This window comes from Idiotropiscis lumnitzeri, chromosome 8, assembly GCF_059441095.1.
Source record: "Idiotropiscis lumnitzeri isolate Australia: NSW breed Sydney's pygmy pipehorse chromosome 8, RoL_Ilum_1.0, whole genome shotgun sequence".
NCBI classification, from domain to species: Eukaryota; Metazoa; Chordata; class Actinopteri; order Syngnathiformes; family Syngnathidae; genus Idiotropiscis; species Idiotropiscis lumnitzeri.
Genome location: NC_142398.1, coordinates 13,412,825 through 13,437,051, shown reverse-complemented (window position 1 = coordinate 13,437,051; position 24,227 = coordinate 13,412,825). Strand labels below are relative to the sequence as shown.

At 41.3% G+C, this 24,227-nt stretch overlaps 4 protein-coding genes across 8 annotated transcripts; 1 reads left to right on the top strand and 3 right to left on the bottom strand.

Moving 5' to 3' along the window:
- Positions 1 to 1,601: 1,601 nt before the first annotated feature.
- LOC148332252 (uncharacterized) lies at positions 1,602 to 9,436 on the bottom strand. The gene is made up of 8 exons (XM_088302345.1): positions 9,275 to 9,436; positions 7,670 to 7,998; positions 6,963 to 7,073; positions 6,225 to 6,347; positions 5,199 to 5,556; positions 4,013 to 4,072; positions 3,630 to 3,934; positions 1,602 to 3,204 (listed from the first exon to the last, which is right to left on the bottom strand). The coding sequence occupies exons 2-8, from the start codon at positions 7,994 to 7,996 to the stop codon at positions 1,693 to 1,695; spliced, it is 2,796 nt and encodes a 931-aa protein (XP_088158471.1). The 5' UTR covers positions 7,997 to 7,998; positions 9,275 to 9,436; the 3' UTR covers positions 1,602 to 1,692.
- A 221-nt stretch (positions 9,437 to 9,657) lies between these two features.
- On the bottom strand, positions 9,658 to 12,204 carry hmgxb4b (HMG box domain containing 4b). Of its 5 annotated transcripts, XM_088302349.1 has the most exons (6): positions 12,068 to 12,204; positions 11,354 to 11,506; positions 11,195 to 11,264; positions 10,461 to 10,583; positions 10,312 to 10,382; positions 9,658 to 9,829 (listed from the first exon to the last, which is right to left on the bottom strand). In XM_088302349.1, exons 1-6 carry the CDS (start codon positions 12,167 to 12,169, stop codon positions 9,776 to 9,778), a joined length of 573 nt encoding a protein of 190 aa, XP_088158475.1. In that variant the 5' UTR covers positions 12,170 to 12,204; the 3' UTR covers positions 9,658 to 9,775. The 5 variants fall into 5 exon arrangements, with proteins under 5 accessions (XP_088158475.1, XP_088158472.1, XP_088158474.1 ...); XM_088302348.1 differs by having other exon boundaries at positions 9,811 to 9,829; positions 11,195 to 11,506; XM_088302350.1 differs by lacking the exon at positions 9,658 to 9,829 and having other exon boundaries at positions 10,198 to 10,382.
- A 1,752-nt stretch (positions 12,205 to 13,956) lies between these two features.
- Positions 13,957 to 16,861, top strand: hmox1b (heme oxygenase 1b). The gene is made up of 5 exons (XM_088302478.1): positions 13,957 to 14,105; positions 14,737 to 14,848; positions 14,933 to 15,148; positions 15,223 to 15,495; positions 16,049 to 16,861. The coding sequence occupies exons 1-5, from the start codon at positions 14,074 to 14,076 to the stop codon at positions 16,214 to 16,216; spliced, it is 801 nt and encodes a 266-aa protein (XP_088158604.1). The 5' UTR covers positions 13,957 to 14,073; the 3' UTR covers positions 16,217 to 16,861.
- Positions 16,862 to 17,717: 856 nt separating this feature from the next.
- On the bottom strand, positions 17,718 to 23,903 carry rnf11a (ring finger protein 11a). Its single transcript, XM_088301969.1, has 3 exons — positions 23,373 to 23,903; positions 20,738 to 20,910; positions 17,718 to 20,055 (listed from the first exon to the last, which is right to left on the bottom strand). The coding sequence occupies exons 1-3, from the start codon at positions 23,469 to 23,471 to the stop codon at positions 19,884 to 19,886; spliced, it is 444 nt and encodes a 147-aa protein (XP_088158095.1). The 5' UTR covers positions 23,472 to 23,903; the 3' UTR covers positions 17,718 to 19,883.
- Positions 23,904 to 24,227: the final 324 nt, after the last annotated feature.

The following is a 24,227-nucleotide window of genomic DNA, read 5'->3' as shown; positions in this document are numbered from 1 at the left end:
GCAACTGTAAATGTGTGGTAATGTGTAAAACTGTAGGATGTGGTTCAAGATGGGATTTGGTGTGTTGGGCAGGGCTGTTCATTAGCTTCCTAGGGGGCGTGGCTTCATACATATCGGATATGCTTAGGCGTTAAGGTGGCAACTGCATGGAAGTTGGGAGGTGGGTGGTGGGAGGGCTGTGGACAGAAAACGGTCCCACGCTGTTTCTGGGAAGCCCCATGTACCCACTTTCTGGACCACAGAACAGGAAGTTTGCACAATATTCCACTCACACCCCAAAACCACGTTGACTGTGGTCACCAAGACCACCCCCCCTAAAGAAAATAAAAATGTAATTCTCACCTTGTCACTCACAGATAGAGGATGGGTTAAAAAAAAAAGCCTCCAGGGTTGAAAGCAAGAGTGAACTACAATCTAGTGGACCACTTATGTTAATATTGAACAATTGATCCAGCTCTGAGAACAAACCTTTTTATTGGGAAACATTTTTATACATTTAGTGCAGCCTTTGGAAGACTCAAAAGGCCTCTGATAAAATTGACTTAGTAGCCAAAAGAGAATGGTTGAATGTGGCCTATTCCGTTCTTTAATTTGGCCCACAGATGTATTTTATAATAATTTTATTAAAAAAAAAAAAAAGTGTTAAGCAGTGCTGTGCTACATTTACATTTACCCCGCCTCGAATTGCCTTCAGGAGGCCAAGCAGGGTGAAGCTGGGCTGCCTGACTCTCAAAGATAAAATATCAGCACCTCCACCCCTCCAGAAAAATGAAGACTTGAACCAGTAAACATAAAATACTAGCAAAGCAAACTTTTACAAGTAACGTTTAAATCAGCCGAATATTGTAATGACCTGTTACATTTTTATCAAAATTTGTATCCATTTTCACGATTAGGGTAGATTTGCTTTCAACGAATGTCGTGTTTACAGATCGTGACAAAGAGTGTAATATCAAATGTTTTTATTTCCACTCTAATCATGTCAAAAATACATTTCACTTTGAAATTTCACTCAAATCTATTGCACACATCAAGACACAAATTGTGTTAGGCGGAATATGTAAAACCAGTAAAACCACAACTATTTCCATAAACTCCAAGTGATTACTAGAATCATTGAAGATGAAAATGTGTTTAAAAAGCAGCGAATCTTATTTGCCGAGTGAATACCGTTAGCTTGACCTTGACTTCTAGAAGCACGGACCAACATTTACAATCGGAACTCCACAAATATATTAATTTAGAGACAAAAGTGGATTGTCTTCATTTCAAAGCATTTCTTTTCCCTGTGCAGCGTCCAATACGTGCATGTAGATGTTATAGCGTGTGTTTTAGGTCCAATTAGATTTCAGGCTCTTGTGCTTTGCCCAAGACTTCCACAATCATTTCTTCTTCATCAAATCGTTCCTGGAACCAATCACATTTGAAGTTCTTGGCTTACAACACACGTGTAGCGATCTATAAGCATGAATACATTTAATAATTAGCATCAGGTCATTTTATTTTATTTACATTAACATTACATGTTTTTGTCATCTTATTCAAGAAATATTGATTGTGAACTGCTCCAGATTATGCACTGTATCAGTTGTGATGGTGGATTAAATTGACTAAATCTCCACTGAAGGTAGCAAATGCACAGCCCACCACTGACACAATTTTCTCCGGTTGACGTGTGATCAAATCAGTTGGTTATTCCGTTTTCATGACTTTCTCTCCTTGTTTGACAAGCGAATCCACAGTGTCGTTCATTCGCCTTTCAATGTTACTCACAGCCTTTTCCGGCGCACTTTTCTTGGCAAACTTTCGCCTGCCCACCTCGGTGACCCCAGAACCAATGACGGCCCCCGCTGCTCCGCCGACGGCCCCCGCCAAAAATACCCCGAGCGCTAACCCCAGCAACCCGCCCACAATAACGATCTTTGGCACATTTTTGGCTTTCGCCACCATTTTCTGCCACAAGGAGCTCTCGCTGACCATTTTGGCACCAGCTTTGGCTCCCGAGCCCACCTTCCCCCAAACTGGACTTTGGGCCACTTTCTTTGCACCGGCACTGAGTCCGGTTCCGAGGCGCACTGAACCGTCAGCCACCAGTTTGGCACCGGACCTGGCCCCGGAACCAACCTTTCCCCACACGGGACTCTGGGCCACGGCTTTCGCTCCAGTTCCAATCCCAGATCCGGCACGCTTCGAGCCGTCCGCCACTACCTTGGCTCCGGAGCCGACCCAGGAGGAGCCGTCAACCACCACTTTGGGGAGTCTGTCTCCCACTAGCCTGGAGACGTGCCCGGCTTGAGCGCCCACCTTCCCCCACACGGGACTGTCGGCCACCGTCTTCTGCACGTTCTGCGCTCCGCTCCCCACCGAGCCCCACATCGGACTGCTCATCACCTTCTTGGCTCCGTCGCTGACCCACACCGAGCTGTCGGACAACAGCTTGGGCAGCATCTTGGCGTTGGACTGCATTTTCTCCATCACGGACTGCAGCACTGAAGGGGACATGTTGGCCACTGTCGTAATAGGCGGGAGGCTCTCAATATTCATGGTGCTGACGCTCCTCTCGGCTTCGGCCCGTGTTTTCTCAACCTCTTCCTCTCTCACTTCCTCTTCAGCCTCGGCCACGGTCTGCATGTAAGGGTAGAGAGAGCGCCTCTCGCCGCGAAATTGCTCCCCGAGGCGTTCTTCCTCCTGCATTTCCCGCCTCCTTTCCCTCGCAATCTCGGCTTGTATCTCCCTCACTCGGTTTTCGGCCTCTTGGAAAGCGGGGCTGGAATAACACTGGCCTCCAGCCTCGGCCGCGATCTGCTCCACCTTCTCCAGGAGCTCCTCCACATTCCCGCCAAGACCGTCTCTCTCCAGCACGTGGAACCTGTCCCCGCATTTCTCCACTAATTTTAATAAATCATCACGCTGACCGGCAATGTACGCCTCAACACTGTCACTGCCGGCTTTCCCGCTCTTCCTCAGAAGATCGGCGTGAGTGAAGAGGACCATTGTGTGATTCCGGACGACATCGGGCCCAAAGACGGTCTCGAGGGCGCAGAGGGACTGTAGCTCCATCTTGGCTGGTTGGTCCGTTGGGACGCACAAGAGGAAGGCGTGCGGACCTGGGCTGGACAGCGCCACGCAGGAGGAGATGAGAGCTCGCACCTCATCTGGAGTACGCTCTGAGTGGAACCAGTCTGGGGTGTCCAGTACCGCTACCTGCGGGGAGGGAAGTGATGGAGCAAGAGGTCAACAAATGTACACATCTGTCATTAGAGAATATGTTAATTAGTGCACTACTAGTCACATTGTAAATGCTTGATTGGATCTACAGCACTATTGACACTCTGTCATGTTAATATCCACACCGCTCGCCTATCCCAGCTGACTACGGGCGAATGGCGCACTACACCCTGAAGTGGTCGCCAGCATTGATACTCTTGCGTTCCTTAAAGACTCTTTGTTCGTAAAAAAAAAAAAATGAGTGACTCTTCATAAATGAAAGAAATTCTTAATGTTTTGTAATATTTTGAAGTGTGTTTAAAAACCTATGAAAATAAGCGGCTAAATGCTAAACACATGCCGAGGGAGTAATTTAATTTAATTTCCAGAAACAACAACATTCATATAAAAATAGTACTGACCCTTCTTCCTGCGACCACTCCTTTTTTCTTGACACACTCCTGAGTGATGGCGACCAGACTGTCAGGCCGGGACTCAAACACATCACGCCCCAGGATGGCGTTGCCAGCTGCACTTTTTCCCGCGCCGGATCGTCCGATCAACACCAGACGTAGCTCCGGAGAAGATGGCGAGGATACGGTGCTTGCGGCAGGGTACGGCTCGAAGTTTGGTGTGGAGGGGTCATAGACGAAGGCTGAAGGTTCGGAGAAGGAGGTGGGGGAGTCTTCTGGGGAATTCTCCTCAAAGTCGTTGATTCTGTGATGAACTAAACGATGACGAATGGTTCAAGAAGCAACTCATCATACCAATGCAAACATTAAATGCGGTCCTGCGTTTGTCTCACCGGTGGAAACAACATTCGGTGAGGTTCTTTCAGCCGTCATTTGTGAGAGTCGGGCTCCATCTAGAGGAAAAGCAGGAATTATGCATCGTCTATAGTTCAAGACGTCAGTCTGCTCGGAATATTGCTGGCTGGAGTGACAATAATCCATTTACACTCGTATGACAATTATGAATGTTAAAAGCTTGATCTCCCTCAAGGCCTCTTCATGAAAATCGACACAGAGCAATTTTACTGTTTTTTTTCTTCATTTTTTTAAAACACCAATTAGTTGTGCTACATACTGATTGGACGGCTAAAATATTCTTGGGACATGACCAACTTGACGTTTCAGTGGAAAGTAAAGAAATCAGAAATAAAATGGCTGACAACCTCTATTGAAGTGCATCAGAAGTTGATGACGTCACAATTTATTTTAATTTAGAGCCGCATTGACTTTTTAACCTAATATATTGCGGAGAGCGATATAGTGAATCACACGTGCACCGCAATAAATTAAAATAGAACGAACATATTCAAAGCATGTGAAATTATATAGATACACTGCAAACAGACTTAATTTTAGAATTTTACGTGGTATGATGATGATTATAGCTTCCAGGAAACAAAAAACCCCAAATTCCAAAACAGAAAATGTATGTAGGAATTAGCCCTGTGAAAATTATTTTCTTACCAGTTTAATGAAGCTACTGTATACCATTTTATTGTATTACTGAAATGAACCTTTCAATCATATTCTAATTTCCAGAGATGCACCTGCCTATGTTTGCACTTCCAATGCAGAAAATGCTGGCATCATTGCTGTTATTGATATCAATTTACAAATGACATATTTAACAGCATGTACTCTTGATTTCAACTGAAACAATCTTGTTCAAATTGCAACGTGTGGACATCAATGCACTTTTGCTTGTCAAAACTTTTCAACTTTCCTTGAATATATTATTAGGGTGGAGACTGGAGACCCAAAAGAGATCCCGGTTGAATTGCAATCTGATTGTATTGATCGTCAAGCAGGTTACACATTATCTTGGGTTTCTGCTATGTTCTCACAACAAATATTTGATGTATTCTGGATAATAAATTGATAAGCATACAGTACGTATGAAGTTGTTAGGCTAATACATGATATACTGTAGGTGGGAATAAATTTGGTTTGGTCTAAAAATCCAATTTCAGAGCGGCTTACCTGCATTGAGTCTGAATGAGCGCCTCTCCTGCTGATCTTCATACCGATCCGACTGCCATCCTGGTGTTGAAGCTGCCGGACTGGACTGAAGCACTTCAGACACTCCCCCATTGATACGGTCTATCTTGTCTTCTCTCCTCCTCTCCCAGGCATCTGCGTGCGACTCCACTCTCTCGACACTCCTCAGTGTGTCTACATTCGGCGTGTAGCCGGACGCCAGAGCTTCCCTTTTCTCTTCCTTTTGCATTCGGAAACTTTCAATCAGCTCTCGCTTGCGCTGCTGCACGCGTTCCTCCATTTCTCTCTCCTCTTTCGTTTTGAGGGAAAACACGCCGCTTTTGCTCACCATGTCCTCCACCTATTACACAGAACGCATAAGAGCTAAGTGTATTTTTTTTTTTTAGGAACACACACCCACACCACATTGAACTGTCACATTTCCTCTACTCTAAATTTCAAGTTTCAGTCAAGCTTACAGTCACAAAAACCTTATCAGTGAAGCAAAACCGGTTGAGACGTTTGAGTGATGTACAGTAGGGGTCACCAACCTTTTTGAAACTCTAAGAAATAGCTCTCACTTAGGTTTTCTAATTAGTGTATCAGTTTGATCAACATTTCAGAAATGACAAATTTGCTCAAATTATCTTATTATATAGTTATTATCTACATAAAGACGCTGATCATGTCACAATAATTATAAGGTAGGAAACACAAGTATCATTCTGCATGCAACACTATTTCTATAAACCTCAATTTTTACGTTTTCAAAGGATCACATGGACAACATCGAGCTATTTTTAGAACAGCCCCGCCCGCTACTCATGTGGTCCTCTGTGGCACTGGGTGACATCTGACGTCCAGTATGCGGAAATGTAGTTTGGCCTCTTTAAACTCTCACCCATTTGTTTATCTTTACCATCGCAGCCTAAAACCAGCTTTCCAAAAAAGCAAAAAGGGAATTCACAATGATAAAAGTGATAAACACCCCCTCACACACTCTCATTCCCTAACTCATCCTCCTCCTACCTTCTGCAGAAGCTCCCGAATCTGTGTCCGGTCTCGCCGCTGACGGTTATTGATGACATGGCAGCGCCCCCCACAAAGCCCGATCATTTGCCTCAGGCCTGGATTTTCCTTCAGAAGGTACTCCTGCGGAAAAGGACAAGATGATTCATTTTATAACAAAAATAAATTCAAATAACATAACCCGTGATGGGTGCAACGTGCCTTTACCTAACACAATAATTTAGAACATCATTTGAAACAAATTATTTTGATAAGTCAATTCAAAAAGCAAAACTATTATTACAAAAACGCATCACAAACACACACTGCCAAAAATATTTTCCAAAAGGCCAATTCCTTCATTAAAGTATTGTTGCTTGTGCCGCATGTAATATTTTTTAATTTAAGGTTTCTCATAATAATCAAAAATATAAATAAAATAATAATGTTTGTTTTTAAGCTTTCGACAATATTTAAATATTTTGAGTTACATCTGTATGCAGCATATCATGATATCATGTACTATGAATGCAGGTGGATGAGATGAACCACTCCATCGGAATTGCTTGTGGGAAAGGATTAAAAAAAAAAGTAATAAAATAATTTCTGTGGTTTCTAAAAAGATGAGAAGTAATCGAGTCATGTGTTTGATTGCTTTACTTAATATTCAATATAAGCTCTTTGAACACCTCCCACATAAAAATCAACAGAAAAGAGCATCCAGACATTCTCAAGTTCAAAGTGCATATTGGTACTCACCTCAACAGATCTTCCCATGAGATAATCACCACAAGTCAGTAGCACTATGGTGTGCTCCAGTATTTCTTTTCCAAACACTTGTTGCAGCTGTGTAGGCACTTGGCCGTCCATCTAGTGATAAAAAGGGAAAAAAAAAAGGGGAAAAAAAGCGACAGGCCACTCAGTTGTCACTTCCAAAAGTGTTTTTCTCTCACAGCAACGAAGGATCAGAAGATTTATCTTTTTGACAAAAAAATATTTACATGACATTAATATTTGAATTTGCAATTAAAATAAATATATAAAAGTGATTAGAAATTAAAGAAAGATAAAGAACAAATTGCATCCACTTTAAACAATAAAACTTAGTAAGACGTCTAAACTCAAATTTAAATGTAATTACTCAAATTTGATACATTCAAGGTTCTATTATGTATTTATAAATGTTTTAATTTAGTATGCAATTCTATTAATATAAAATACATTTCATATTTTATTATGAATAAAGTGTGTATTTACAGTATACAAAATACAATATTAAAAAAAGTACTTAAACCGTCGCAACATTTACATTGCTGAAATAAATATTGCTCAACAAATTACAAATTGATCCAGCAAGACCTAAAAGAGATGTATTGAAAAAAAATTGAAAGGGAATATTGTTCATCACATCTGGGCTTGCACCCAAACAAGGAAACCTCCTTGGTGGAGGTTATCATAGAACTAACCTCTGTGAACTGATTGACGGGCACAAGCAGCAGAACGGCGTGAGGACCGGGCGCCAGCAGAGACATGGCTCGCTCCGTCTCCTTCTTGACGCCCTCATCCATTTCCAAACCGTTCCAGTACCACCTGGGGGCCTCCACCAGGGTCACCATCCTGCCATCGGCCAAGTCCTTGCGCAGCTGGATGCTCCGGGGCGTGGCTTGGGACATGTCCGTCAGTTGGCTCAGGATAGTGTCGGCCGACGACGTCTTGCCGCATCCGATGTTGCCCAGCAGCACCAGCCTCAGCTCCGGGTGTGTCGAGCCGTAGTGCTGCGTGTGAATACTCATGGCTGGAGGAAGAGAGCAGACAGGGTTGACGAGAAGCGCCACCAAAGGCGTGTTAATTGCCACTTTCTGGCATGTCCATTATGTTCGCATTAATGTTGCACAGGGTGACATTGGAACGCAAAATCTGCACTGCATTGTGGGATGTGGTGGCCTTTTAGGGTTTAGCAGAAACCACAGTAAACATGAACATTATAATACCCACAAACGCTAAGACCAACCCACATCAATTTTGTTTTCACAGATTTTTATACTGCACGGAATTTATTTTTTTAGCCACGGTCAAAACAAGACATATCGAATATTCTGTGACAAGAATGGATTAATTAAATTTCGTTTTGTTCCAAAGGGAAATTCAACTTCTGTTTGCAAATGTTTCTGGGAGAACAAATTTAATTCATTACCAGAGGGTCGACTATTATTTGCTGGTCACTCCAGGGCATTGCATCCTTGTGCATGCGTGTGTGTTGGTGGCGTTTGCCGAGAGGGGGTTTTGCACAAGGTGCCATTCAAAAACATGCCTCAAAAGTCAAACAAAACCTGGGAGTCGAATTGTCTGGCTTGGTGCTAAGTAAGATATCATGAAAACTCAGAAGACTTAATTTGCGTTCAGGTCAGTGAGTATTAAAGGATTTTGTGTGACACTTAAGCATCTTCGCTAAACCTAACGTGCAGATTTTTGGAATGCAGGCAAAAGCCAGAGTACCCAACGAAAGTTAAATCTTCAATGATGTCATGAACACGTACGGCTAAACCAAACCACGGTGATCTAGTAGTAATTCTTACCATTTGTAAGTTCCTCTTTCACACACTAGTTTCGATGAACGGTCACAATTTTTTTTCCCCTGCTGCATTCTTTGTTCTGTTTTGTTTTATCCGGCTCAAATGTGCAACACCTCGCCAGTCCTGCTTGACTGCATTCTACCACAACTACAAACTTGAGCAAATCCTCGGGAAATGATACAAATCCTATCATAATGAATGCGCAAGAATTATCTTAATTTTATAAAGGCGTCACACAACTTTCCCAAGGTTCACTTCAATCATTGTCAAGCTATGGAATATGAAATATACATTTGACAAACAAATTAGAATTAGACTTCTTCCACGTTAAAAATAGAGAGCCAAATTATTATTACTGCCAGCCCCAATAATGTCTTCACTCTGGCAGCAATTTCAACTCTTCTCTGACAGAGAAGTTAGTTATTATCTCAATTGATCGACATCATATTATAGAACTTAATAAATGATCTTGAAAAAAAAATCAAAGGTAAAACTCACTTAAATGTGAGATCTCGAAGTCAGCGTTTGGCGTGATCGTCTTCTCGCTTGAACCCGCTGGTACATAAGAGTGCGTCTTATCCACACCAGTTCGGTGTGTGTCGACTCCCAGGTAACGGCTTGCATAATACAAGAGTCAAACATTTGCCCTCTCACCACTCCCCAAGTGGAGGGTATGCGTTAGGATGTTCTTGTGTGTGTATAACAGGTTCCACAGTCTGCAGGCTGTTTGGCATTCCTTGACGAGGCGCAGGCAGGAGGTGTATCCTAGGTCACTTTCACCACACCCAGAAAACGCAAAACCACCTGCGTGGCTATTTTCCAATTCTAATCCTGCTGAATAAATGTCGGAATATCTAAATGGGAATGATTTGATTTCTACTACTGGACTGTGAGAGCTATCTAACAGAAATATATTATGACTAGAGAGAGCGTTGAACGAAGGAGTGTGTTTGGTGTTACCACAATGTGTGCTGCACTTCCTCAACACTGGTGCAGCCTTCAGCCTGTTGAGGCCTGTGGGTGTTGGGTTTTCTTATTACAAGGCTCAGCAAACTAGAAGACATCACATATGTAAATGTCATGAGTTAAACCGACTCAAGTTTGAACAGAGACAGGATAGAGCTGTTGCAATCTTAATTCTAACAAAAAAAGAACCTAATCTATTGTTATTACACCAAGGAGACCCAATGCAGTGGATGAGACTCACACTTTGCAATTATGAACAATTTAGAATTTTCAATTAACTCCCATGCCTGTTTCTGGAATTCGTGAGGAAAGCCCACAAAAGGAGAATATGCAAACTTCACAAAGGAGGGTCTGAAAACTCGACTGAAAAGCATGAGTTAAGCACGACGCCACCATGCTGTGCGTTCACATCACCACATTCAATACAAAATAATATTGATCAAGCAATCATCCAATTGAAGCACCAACATAGTGAATTTAATCGACACAGTGGTGTCTAACATAAATACATATTTTTTAAATCGTGTAACCTAATGGTGGGCAGAAAATGAGAGTCAGTCATTACATACAAACAAAGTTGTGCTCATGGATTCATTCAAAAACCTGGCATTAAATAGGCGACGTTCTCCAGAGCAGAAGCCTTTAAAAAACAATGAATACAAATAAATGCCTTTGATAACAGCGTGTGTACTATACTGCGTCTGTGCACATCACTCACCAGCATGTTCTCTGAGCAGCTGTGCAGCTCTGGTATATGTGAGGTGAGGCACATTAATGGAGCAAGCGCACACAGCAGAGAGTCCAAGAGAAGAAACAAGCTTTTGGACGCACACACTGATTTCTGTGAACACAAAACATACCGTTAATGTATTGCTTTTGCTGTTGAAGGGTGCCGGAATCTGGCATTGGTCAAAAGACTGGCTACACCCTGAACTGGTCGCCAATCAATCACAGGACAGTTATAATAGTATTATAGTAAATAATAATAATGTAATAAAGTAAACTTGAAATGACTGTTTGATCTTTCTTCTTCCGTGCATACGGACCGCTAATGGAAAAGCACATCCTGAAATAAATGCAGTTAAAATTAACTCGAAAGCTAAAGTACGACATGAATTGGTCGAAGGGCATTTTTGCTCAAATTAGTTAGCGTTACAAACTTAAGATCCAGTTTCCGTTCACTTTTTTTTTTAAGAAGAATTTTCATTTATTTTATGTCATAAGTTATGTTTATTTTTTTCAATTTAGCTTTATTGTTCATTTACATTAACTATAATAACCTTGACAAATACAACCAATCTCACTGACATATAATGTCGGCTGTGAGTCGTAACTGAACCCACCCTGCCTCAACTAAAGTTTTGAAATTGAACCACTACACTGGTGACTTCCATAAGTGACAAGTGAAACACAAATTGTATCCTCTCCTCAGTCAGGATCTACAGTACTCACGTTTGTCCCCTTGAGGAGGTGTCCAATCAGGGACAAGGCTTCTCCGAGTAGGTGTAGGTGAGCAGCAGCACTAACAGGATCAAAGCAGACAGGCATTGTAGATACCAGTATGTCCCATACTGATCCCACGGGTTTGCAGATAGACCCGACGGGACCAACTGTGTCACTCGTGGGCCTGGCCAAAGCGGGACTCAGCGTGGCGCTGATAGTCATGGCCGTCGCTGAACTAGGAGCAGTCAGGAAGGGGTGAGGCCTGCAGTTTGCCTCGTTGTGCTGGTCATTGGGAAACTCCAGAACAGAACTTGCACATTTCTGAGCAGAACGAAAGTTTGAACAAAAAGGGAAAATGACACAATGAGGAAAAAGACGAACAATTCTGCCCTCTGGTGTCCAATATGAATGCAAGCATGGAATCTCTGCGTCGTTAGTCTGCTGAGAGGAGCTCAGCACCAACAGATGTTTGACATGCACCAAGTCTGGGTTTCAAGGCAAAAACTCTGTACTGTAAAAAAAAAATCTTTGTATGTGTAAAACATGCTTTATTTGTTACTGAAGCAGAATGTATCTCTTTGATAGGTACATTTCTTATGTACACAACAAAACGCATTGCTTTGTGCGAGATGTTTTGTATTTACAAATACACTGAGTGTGTTTGTGAATTGTTGGGTGTGAGTAAAAGCAAAATGTGTTTGTGAGGTTTGACATGATTTAGACTCCATAAAAATCAGCTGGCAAGGTAATTGGCCAAATCATTGACAGTATCCCATGTCATGCATGGCCATAAAATGACATGAAGCAGCAACTGGTCAGGTAAAACAGGACACACAGTGCTGTGCACTCATATGTCGAACCCATGTGGAGACACAAACTCACTTTATATGGTCTGGTGGTGCCACAATCCACCACACACAACTTTGATTCTTCGTAGTCCATGTTCTCATGGAAATGTTGGTACGCTCCTCTGGGTTCGTTCATCTTGGACCACGAGCAAGGAGGGAAATAGAAGGATTAAGTAAAATAGCACATATTTACCGCCATTTTTAAAGGTATACTTTGACGTTTACTAATGTGCCCTATGAATGTGCCGGAAGAAAAATAGGGTCCTAGCTGCAATGGGTATCGGTCAAGTTCACGGTTGTCTGCCCTCGTGCCTGAATAAAACAAACGTCGAGGGTTACTTTGATCGGTAGAAAGAAGAAGCAACTTCATTCGTATTAATTACGTTACTATGTTGCGTCATTATTTCTAAACATTCGAATTTAAAAGGTTAAAAAAAGACGACTAATGCACAATGAAGACAAAAATGCTGACTAACGTTTAGCGCTCGACTTTCTGCTGACTCAGGTTAGACCCTCAATTTGCGTAGGCGGAGCAGAGGTCAGTCACAGGTCTTAAAAACAAGAATGAGTCATTCTGTAAGTGCTTGCCTTTTTATGCAATGAGTGACATTTTTTTAACAAAGCATGTCAATAAATAACCAATAGTTAAGGTAATCTCTAACAATTACTAAAAAGTGCAGTGACTGTATTGTCATTACTTGACGCGACACGCTTCTTCAGCAGGTTCGCTGCACATACACTGTCATTTGTATTTTAGCCACATATACCCAATATTTGCATTGTCTTTTGATGTGATTTTACTAGTTAGGTATTTTCCTATGACAAATAACAGGAGTGGAGTGTACAAAACATACATTATAAATAATTATAGTATTATAAACTGTGCTCGCTATTGTTTAGTGAGATGAATGCATCTACACATATAAAGATGCCATCGCCTTGTATAAAACCCACTATTTGTATTCAATTATTTGTAAATGTGTGTTTTTTTTCCCAGGGGACTTTTATAACACCATGAGATGCTGCAAAATGGCGCCAAAGCCCTGGCGAATAGGAAAGTAGTCATTGATGTCACATTAGCAGACAGAGGTGGTAGGCAAAAACGGTACTTTTGTTACAATACTGTTACTAAACTCAATAACATAACATAACTTAATAGTATGATGCAAGAAAAAAATAGTCCTAAATAATTATTTCAGTAAGAGTAAGTATTCAGCTAAAAAACTACTCAAGTACTGAGTGACTGATGACTATCATGTGATTCAATAGTTATTAAATCAGCGCATCAACTCAATTCAGTGGGAATATGCAGATTTAGATATTCCAGATAATTTTGCTTTAACTGTATTAAATTTCATTTTAATAAAGTAACATCAATAGGAGCAAATTCCGCCCAAAGCACATTTTATCTTCCTAGCAACAATACAGTACTGAAGTACAGGTAGAAAGTACGTTGATGTACTCTGACAAGTACAATTCGACACCAAAATTATTTAGGTAGTCTAATTAAAACCTACACAAACAACACACCCAGTGGGCCTGAGCGATTCAAATTTATTGACTGTGGTGCAGATGTGTTAATCACTCACTCCCAAATGAAATCTTTGCCGTGAGCTCATGTGCAGAGTGCTGATTTACGCACAGTCATGTGATTGGGCCTTTCTGCGTGATTCGCAGGCCCTCCCTGGCTCCTCAGAATCCCTTTGTCATGTTTAGAGCAATGAACAACTGCTGAGCACCAATGCTGTGTCATGTTTAGCACTGGGGCCTCCTCCTGCTGTTATTCCAGACCATTGCTCAACTTTCCCACTCTCTCGTGCTCTCTCTCTCTCTTCCCTCCTAAATTGCTGGATCATGTTAAGTCTTTCACAGGCCGCAGTGGTTTGTGCTGAGCTGCCTTCCTGTTTTCATTCCTCTAGTGGGCGGGAAGAGGAGGAGGAGGAGTGTATAAAAGCATAGCAGGATGGCACAAGCTGGACAAAGACGATTGCAACAAATCCACTACAGACGTAAAGCCTGGCTGAGGAAAAGAGCTACACCATGGAGACACAGAAGACACAAAGAGCAGAAAAGTAAGAATTAATTTGATTGATCTAAATAGCCATTAGGTTTCAAAATGTGTTGTATGCCGCTTTGCATGTGCTGATTTATTAATTAAGGTCATCATACACAAACAGTACTTATGAGCCACTTATTATTATTATTAATATAGCCAATAATAATAATAAATATAAATATAGAAAGTTTATTGGCCATTTATGTCTATATTCCATTTAATTGCCTTCAAAAAAGTCTCTTTGAGTTTATTTTCATGGAAAACTAAACTAAAATAGATTCTGGAGTTGAGTTATACCCTTACTTTTTGTCTTTTACTGGACCTTAGTCCATTCACTTTTGTCTTGAGTACCTCAAACGCATGCACTGACATGGCCATTGACTAATATTCACATTTATTTGCCTGCACAAAGTCTTTGAGTTGGTGTTCACGTATACACCAAGGCCTTCGCTTGCATTTCCTTCCCTTTTATTTTCAGTCATCACAAGCAAGCTCTTTTAAGTTTTGGACAGGCCATTGATTTGGCAACTGAAGAATATAACTTGACAAATTGTCCCTCGCTACACAACTGCTGCTGTCATTTTGCATTAAACACGACTTCAGTGTGGATGGTCATGACAGGAATGAATGTATTCCCCCCTCTGCAGGGATCTGTCAGAACAAATCAAAAAGGTGACCATGGAGAGTCACATGAGAGCAGAGAACACACAGCTAATGCTGAGCTTCCAGAAGGGACAAGTCACCATGCCGCAATATAAGGTAGCACACTCTACTTTTTTCGCACTTTCCTCTTTATTTTCTTTGAACATCTTCTCAATAGCGATTGTCATCCTCTTTCCTCAGCTTCTCCTCAGCTCCCTCCGTGAGATCTACCTGACCTTGGAAGAGGAGCTGGACAGGAACTCCGACCACCCTGCCGTGGAGCCCATTTATTTCCCAACTGAGCTAGCTAGGCTGGAGTCCATTGAGAAAGATCTGGAATACTTTTATGGTCCAGACTGGAAGGAGAGGATCGTGGTACCCGCGGCCACAAGACGATATTGTGACAGACTCCGCGAGGTTGGCTTCATGCTGATGAGCACACGTTTACTTCCCCCATGAGATGATGCTCATCTTTTCCATCTGATTTTCAGATTGGGAAGGAGAAGCCGGAGTTGCTGGTGGCCCACACTTACACCCGTTACCTAGGCGACCTGTCTGGCGGCCAGGTCCTTGGCCGCATCGCCCAGAAGTCCATGGGCCTGAAGGGCGGCGAGGGTCTGTCCTTCTTCGCCTTTCCCGGCGTGTCCAGCCCCAACTTGTTTAAGCAGCTCTACCGCAGCCGCATGAACGTCCTGGATCTGAGCCAGGAGCAGAGGAACGGCATCCTGCAGGAGGCCGTCAGAGCCTTCGAGCTTAATATCCAGGTAGGAGATCATCACTTGATTCCAGAGGTGGGGGCTTCCGTTCACATGAGCCAGACTGCAGTCGGCAATTTTAGGACTCGCTTGGCTACACCTGATGAAAGACTTGACTCGATTTTTACTTATTATTTGTGATGTTGGACTTTACTCAGGATTGAGCATCATGAGAAGTCTTGTCTGTTTACGTTTGAAAATGTGCATTTTCAATATTGTGTAATAGTTGTTTTGTTACAAAAAAGAATCTGCCTTGCGTCATGCACACACACTTGGCAAACCACCAGTTTGCTTCAGTGAGATGGATGCAATTTCTGCAACTCAAAAGATACGAGACATAACAACTACAAGATCTAACTCACCCCAAAACCGACATACATAATCACAATTTAGCTGTTAACTTGTCAAACATTAACTCAGCTTCATATCTGCTACGTGTTTGCCACACACCAAACTTTAAACTTGAGACATATTCATACACATCATGTACTTCTGCTCGACTCACTCACCTTCTTCTCCAGCCAACGTATCGCTCACATACATTGTATGGATTGTGTTTTAGGTCTTTGAGGATGTGCAGAAGATGCTGAGTGTGGCTGAAGACCAGCAAGACTCCAAAGTTGTGAAACGTGACAATGCTCGACAAAGCTCCATGATGGGCGTTCCACTCTTCAGGATGCTCCTCGGAATCTTCGTGGCTGTTGTCACCATGGGGATCTGCATGTCGTAGGGCTTTGCGCACATATTGTGAGTCAGCTCAGGGTACATCTATAGTACATAACAGTGACCTCATAAAACTGATGTTTTTTTCAAGCGCTCGCACCGACCTGCAAAAATGAATGACAATGATCTATCATACATGACAGGTCAGTAGCTATCGATGTTGTCATAAAGAAACACTGTGCACACGGTTCTTTCTCGAAGTTGTCTCAGACTCATGGCTGAATTTGGTAAGAAAGACAAAGTCCGGCAACCCAGTTAACATTGACCAGAAAGTGAATTTGGAAATGATCAATTTTGTTTTGTTTTTATTTGCATTCACATTGCAAGTCAGTTGAAGGATAACTTATTTCACTCACTGGTGTACTTCTGATCTAATGGGTCGAAAGCAAATGAATCCAGAGAGTGCTCTCATTGCACAGATTAAAGATTTTAAACTGAACTGAGACCACTTCCAGGTTAAATTCACTTTCTTTGAATGTTTGTTATTGTAATATAATTGTACATACCATTTATAAATAAATTGTAGTTATTTCTGATTTGACTGTAATATAAGCACTTTTTTTCCAACTGTAACTCTTTTTTAGATGACTGTTGCTGTTGTGTTTTATTCAAACATGACCTTTTTAATAGTAATAAAATGTTGTAAATGCCATTTTGCATTTGTGAGTCTGCTTTTGTCGGACACTGTGTCCTTTTTTTTTACCATGTGGACTGCACTCGGCAGACATTTGGAATCCAGCTGGTTGACATTGTTGTTCAAGTTTTGGCGCCAGTTTACCAAATCTAATCTAATCTACATCATTAACTGCTTGAGTCATTGGGCATTTTAAAATTGCAAAGTACATAAATAATTCTGAGTGATTTATTGTTTGAAGCATTCATATGAAATATACAGTAAAACACTCACATGTGCTATCCGGCTGTAACGTTCCTCGCAGAATTTTAAAAATAGAAAAGAAACGAAAATCATTAAGGAAGTGAATCCTACAAGTTGGCAGCTTTAACAGCTTTAGCACTGGTACGACCAAGTAAAACTTTTGCCCGCCAGTTTACAACCAGTACAAAAAACAGTCGAGAGCTCTGCTTTGATTTATCTTGTATAGAACATTCTCATATTTGACGTTCAACTTTTGTAAGCCAAATGTTTGGAATAAATGGGTCATATTTTCCTCATACCTACTTCGGCTATTTTTATTTGGTTTATTAGTATAACTTGATCAATCCTCTTATAATAATTCATACTAAAAAATAAATTAAAGCATGTATTATTCCTGCTGACATTGTAACAGACGATATCGGTATCTGACATTACTCTAGGCTGCATTATTGGTACAGTGAAAAGTGAAAAAAGTAGTTATCGGGACACCCCTTGCTTTTAGAGGAAACCAGAGGACATGGACAGAAGCCACATTAGTCCACAAAGGAAGCCGGGCCAAGGTTACAGAGACCCTCGCAATGGCAGATATTCTAACCACTGTGCTGCAAAATAGAAGACATCAACAAGATGATGAAATGTATTCTCAGCTTTAATGATTGTTAGATTACTTTTCCTACACATTCGAGGATTTCACATAACACAGATGAGTGAGCAGCTGCAGGCAGCAGGGTTGGAAAGAAAAAAAAAAATAAATGTGCTGGTGTCTGGCACTCCCTAGTGGACGACTACGACTTGGAAGAACACGGTCGACATGATTGTACTTCACTTCCTTCAACCTTGCAAGGCACAGCAGCTGGGCTAAATTAAAAACGTCACTTGTTATATGCCGATAGATACATTCAACACTACTGCTGGCAACAAGCAAACAAACAAGAAAATTGATGGAAAAGTATCACTTGCAGTATGAAGGCCACAGTCAAACATCGTTAAAAAAATACTCCTTAAAAGGAAAGTGAAACCCCAAAAATTATTTGCAATAAAACGTTCGATGCGACTTCTCTAGTCTAAACATGGAATTTTGATTAATGAGTTGAGCAGCAAAATTCACGTTTTTAGCCATTTCATCACTCCTGTCGACTGAAGATGAGATCACGGTTCTTCAGAACTCGGGTAATGACCAATCACGGGTCACCTGTTTTCTAAAGATGAGGCATGACTGGTCGTTAGCTGAGCACTGAGCAATTGTGATGTCATTTTCAGTCGAGAGAAATGACAAAATGACCAACTCCTGAAATGGACAAAATAAGGGGATTTTACTGCTTAAATCTTGTTTCTCAAATGCAATATTAATCAGAATGACACGTTTAGGCCTTTTGGGTTCACTTCCCCTTTAACTCAAAGCCCTCTATAAGAAAACTACATCTAAAGATTTATATTATAAAAACAAATACATTTGCAAAACAACCTAAGCCACCATTATTATCATTATATAAACAAGTATAAGAGCCACACCGAACAGAACAGATAGTGGGAGAACAAAGTTGAAATCAGATGATATAAAAAAAATTGCAAGAATAAAGTTAGAATAGGCGGCACGGTGGCCGACTGGTTAGCACGATGGCCTCACAGTGAGAGACAGCATCGGGCGTGGGTTCAATCCCAGCTCCGGCCATCCTGTGTGGAGTTTGCATGTTCTCCCCGTGCCTGCGTGGGTTCGGTTTCCTCCCACATTCCAAAAACATGCATGGCAGGCCGATTGAACACTGTAAATTGCCCCTAGGTATGAGTGTGAGTGCGGATGGTTGTTCGTCTCTGTGTGCCCTGCAATTGGCTGGCAACCAGTTCGGGGTGTCCCCCGCCTACTGCCCAAAGATAGCTGGGATAGGCTCCAGCACCCCCCGCGACCCTTGTGAGGAGAAGCGGTACAGATGATGGATGGATGGATGGAAGTTAGAATATTATGAGAATTTAGTCCTAATATTAAAAAATAAGTCACTTTAACTTTAACAATAAGAAACATATTTTAATGGGGGGGGGGTAGAAGAAAAACATCGAAATATTACAAGATTAAATCTAGAAGTGTGACAAAAAAAACACCTTATTTATGAGAGTGTTCTTAATACTCCTTCATATATTCAAATAATGAAATGGTTCCATTTTATTGTTATCTTATCAGTTTATTGTGCTCTTGACAAAGTCATGGGATGGTCTGCACACTCTCAAGAAAAAAGTATTGCAACACACTTCATGAACGTGTAAGCGATCCCGATACTTTTCTGTCTAATATCACATTCATTTATTAATTCTGCTGGGAAAAAGAAGAAAATCTCTCATGATGATTAAGTATTAAATCATGTCTACTGTACCTGCAGTCTATCTGCTGATATTACATATTGCACATTTCAAAGACACTTCAGTGACATTTGTGACACCTCACTGTCATAAATGCTAAATCTAAAATATAAATAGATTACATATTTGAGGCTATATTCAAGTGAAATGAATTATGCGAAATGCGTTGCTACATGTATCGACTTATTTCTTCTAGATCAATTTGGCACACTGTCCCATTGGAAAAAGAAAAAAAAAACACGCCAAGGGTTTTGCGGACCAATCAGATCCAAGCAATTACTGTACTGTACAGTTTCAACATGTGTACGCAATTCAAAAACATGAGCACAAAGCCACATGGCGTGTGCTATCTGTGCACAGCAGCTAAGGACAGTTTGGGCTAACAAGGTGCGGTTACTTGGAGCCAAGCCTGGGGGTTACTTGGGGGCGGGACTGAGGGCGGGGCTCAGTTGGCTTCGTAGGTGGCAAGCAGCGCGGCGTCCACGGGCTCCATGCAGGACGGGCAAGTGAAAGAGCGCATGAGCCAGGCGTCGATGCAGTCCAAGTGGTAGATGTGCAGGCACGGCAGGAACCGGATGGGGTCACCGTATTCAAAGTCCATCATGCAGATCACACACCTAAAAAGACGAGTGAGTGGTGCATTGTAGCAAGGGAAAATAGGATTTTTCTTCCGATAGAGGAATGCACTGAGCCTCAGGAAATTATCCAAATTCACTAAATTGTGCCCAACGTTGTGATTTAATGACTACAGATTTGTCCCAACGCCGTCATTCAGACAGACAAGACAGACATGTCAAGGAAGCTGCAAACATACTCAAGGAACACAAAAGCTAACTTCAAAATAAAGATTAACAAATAATACATTGAGTCATTGGTGCCAATGGGAAAGCATTAGTAGACTTTTACTTTGAAATTGGCCCACGGCAAGCTTGACTTCTGCTTACAAAGATTGTAATTGCCTGATCGCAATTTTAATTGACATCACATAGTTGCCACCAACATAACTCCACCCCGAAAACAGTCAGTCGCTAATTTAGGACGCGGTGTCCAATGAAAGGGAATGTGCCTTAAATTGCATTTATGATTAAAAAAAAAAAAAAAAAAAAAACGAGCTAGTCAAAGTTCTATTTTATTTTATTTTTTTTTGCTGATCTTGGAAAAAATTATCCGATCCATGACTAAATCTATCTATCTATCGTACGGATGGATTTCACATTTGGATGCGTAAAAAATATATTAATCAGCCCCCCCCCCCAAAAAAAAAAAAAATAAGCACAATCTATCATAATCCCGACTCACTCTTTGACTTTGCGGTCGGAAGGGTCGGAGCCGGGATCAAAGATGCCCCTGGGCAGGTGATGAATGAGGCCGATCCGCTGGGCGATGCGCACCTGCTCCTCCTCGCTCAGCTGACTGGCCAAGCGACTCTCTCCAGGGGTGGGATGGTACACGGGCACGGGCTGAGGGCGCTCCTGGAAAGCAGGACAAAAATCATGTCAGCCTACTCTGCGTGCTTTGAACAAGAAAGTTCTCGGTATACAGTATGGGCCGTACATTTTTCATTACTTTTTTCCTCCCTTACAAAGCCATTGAAGGTTCCATTCTTGATGAATCTCGACGTTGAACCATAATTACTTTTGTAAACTCTACCTTGTGACTGATGCCGTCTCTTCTGCTAAGCATGCAGGTCACTTTGCGGATACATTTAGTTCACACACCAGACAGTGTGAGGTCGCAATTCATGTGTAATACAATACAACTCAATTTTGGATAATATGTATTGTTTTCAATGGTTCACTGCTTTTCAAGATGGAAATGTCCTCAAAAGTTGTGAAATTTTAAAGACAACAGGATATGCCGTTCAGCCAACTCTGTGGTGTGCCACCCGTTGCATTCAGCGATTAAACTCAGCTTTTTACTTGAACATGTTTTCTAGTGACATGGTATCACAAAGGAAAAGGAAATGAAAAGTTGATTTGCATAAACAAATTCGCCATCGCAAGCAACCACAAGTTAGCCATAGTTGAATCTCTCTCTCTTTCTATCTCTCTATAGACACTTGGCACCGCTTAGCTCCCATCTGGCGAGCTCGGCGCTCCCGTCACAAAAGCTGCAGTCACGGGGATCAAGAAATTCTTGAATCGAAAAGGAACACTGACAGTAGTATTTGTCATTATTACGCTTTCATAATTGGTTCTTTGAGTTTTTCATAACCTTGACTTTTGGTTGCATCTGCACCACATAGAGACAATAAAAGCTTTCTCTTCTATGTTCATGCACCGTGAGATATTGAATAGCTTATTATACCAGATGTGGAAGCTTTGATTGCTTGGAGATAGATGGATTACTTGCACAATAAGAAAGGTAATTTGCCAATCATGCTAACTTGACATCATCCTAGCAGACAGTATACTTTGAAGCTTTCGACGCTGCCATTATCTCAAAGTGTTAATCTAGCGACCAAAGGTTAACATGCTACCAGACCCAAAAGGCGGTAACGGTGTGCAACAAGGGTTTTTCTCATACTTAAGAGGCGTGTTCATGATCAAACTGAGCATTTTGGCTTACAATAACATTAAACATCATTTTTTAGGAATACAGCCTCTGCCGTCGTTTGTGAGAGAGCTTGTGAGAGCTTTCTGCTTCTATGTCAAACACGGGCATGCACACAATATTTTGGTTGTTAATAAAGGTGAGTTCACTGATTTAGGGCTCCTTAATCCATAGTAAGCACGACAATATGTCACAGTACTAAAAAGGAAATTGTGTTAGTGTTATAAAGTTACATTGAACACAAATTGTACCTTGTGAGAGCAGTAACATGCTGATTTTTTGTCTCACACATTTATATCTAAAATAAAGTCAACAATTTTAAAAATCTGTGCGTGTGTTAGTATTCCCACAATTCAAGGTAAATTGAATTCAAGACTTTTAAATTTCATTTGAAATTAAATTTAAGGCCAACTCCACTATGGTCTCAATGTCCCATATTGTCCAAAGCCGCTAAATGATGTTCATGTGCACTTAAGAGTCCAGAATCCAGCACATTAATATTTTGTTAGTTCCGCTATCTTGATTGTGTGATAATACCACAAACGTTATTTGGTCAATTATTTATTTTAAGAATGTTAATTTATTTTGGGATTTAAGACAATTTACAATCATAACATGTTACTAACAGAAGATAGTACCCAGTAGGGCTCTCACGTCTGCAAACTCTAGTCAATTAGTTGAGCCCAGAGTTCAAAAGAAACATGGAAAAGCAGTATTTAGCTTTTCGGCTGCACATGAATTGAGTAAACTACCAACAGAAGTGAAGTCAGCCCGAAGTGTAAATGCCTTTAAATTCAAATTCAAACATGTATGTACATGTACGCCACCATACTATGTTTTTTTAGAAGCATTTTTAAAATCCTATTTTCTCAAATTTTGCCCTTGCACTGGTTGTTAATTTAGTAATTTTAATAGGCTAGTTTTTATTTTTGTTACTTTGTTTCGGGCTTTTTAAGGACGTGCAGAAATCATCTGTGTACACTGATTTAGCTCCGACTTACACTCGCACAATCTTCGGAGAGCCAATACAAAAATAATCAAACAATAATGTTCACTTTAGATCGACACTGTCAGAGACGTATTCGTTGAGCAGTGTGCACTGTTTAGCAACATTAGAAAGCTTTAAGTAAGAGCAGGTCTACAACCATAACAAAAACAAACAAATATGAATACCCCTCTGACAACGTGTTTGCATTATATGAAACCAAAAAAACACTTTGCATGGGATTTCATTGCACCTATACCTTGTATAATCATGGCCATACCGTAAGTGTGAAACGCTTTTGGTTAAATGTCTGCAAGTGGTTGGGTGATGAAGCTCCAGATTATAGTAGGCTATGGTGTCGGATATGTAGGTCAGTGTGAGGCCGGCTCGGGTCACCTGGTAGGGCGGCGGCGGCTCTCCGGGCAGGCTGCCCACCTCAGACTCGTTCAGCAGAGACAGATCATCCGCTCCTTGAGAAAACAGGCAGTTCCCCATTGAAGTGACAGCAGCATGAGCGACACACAGACTCGACGACCGACTAGCTTGTTTTCGCCTTCATTCGGCGTCCTTACAACAATAACAAAAAGTGTGGTCGAAATTCGACGTCAAGTCGCAAAATAAACTGTCCGCGCTGTTTTCTAACCTCAAATAAATATATAGCTAGTGACACTAATTTAAAGACGAGCGAGTTATTTTCGTGTCCTAAATTCCTGTGTTTACAAAATGTATACCGGAAGTCTAGTCTGAGAGTTTTTGGCTACTTCCGCAAGTGAAAGAGATTGTCGTCACGAGTAAAAATACGCCCATTGCCATTTAAAACGTTTCGATACTGTAATTTGCCGCAATAACACACACACAGCAAAGGTTAAAATATATACCGTGTTATAACCAAACGACACTATAGAAAGTTATACATGGTTACCGTTCCGTGACAATAATAAATGTACAGAATTACGAGGGTGCTTAAAGGCACCTTTCGCAGACTGAAGTCATTTAGACACGCCCCCTTGGAGCTGCGTGCCTTTAGCGAAGATAAGCTCGGAGGGGCAAAGGGCTCATGAAGAGTTCCCGCACATATATCCGGTTGCACAAATTTGTAAAATTACACAAGGGACTTGGGAACTTTCTCAGAGGGAAAAAAGGAATTCGAGTCTTGGGTTTTGATTCAATTCGTTTTAAATTCTTTTGGTTGTGATTCAATTTATAATATTAGGCAATTCATAGTATAAAAATGAAATAATAAAAATTCAA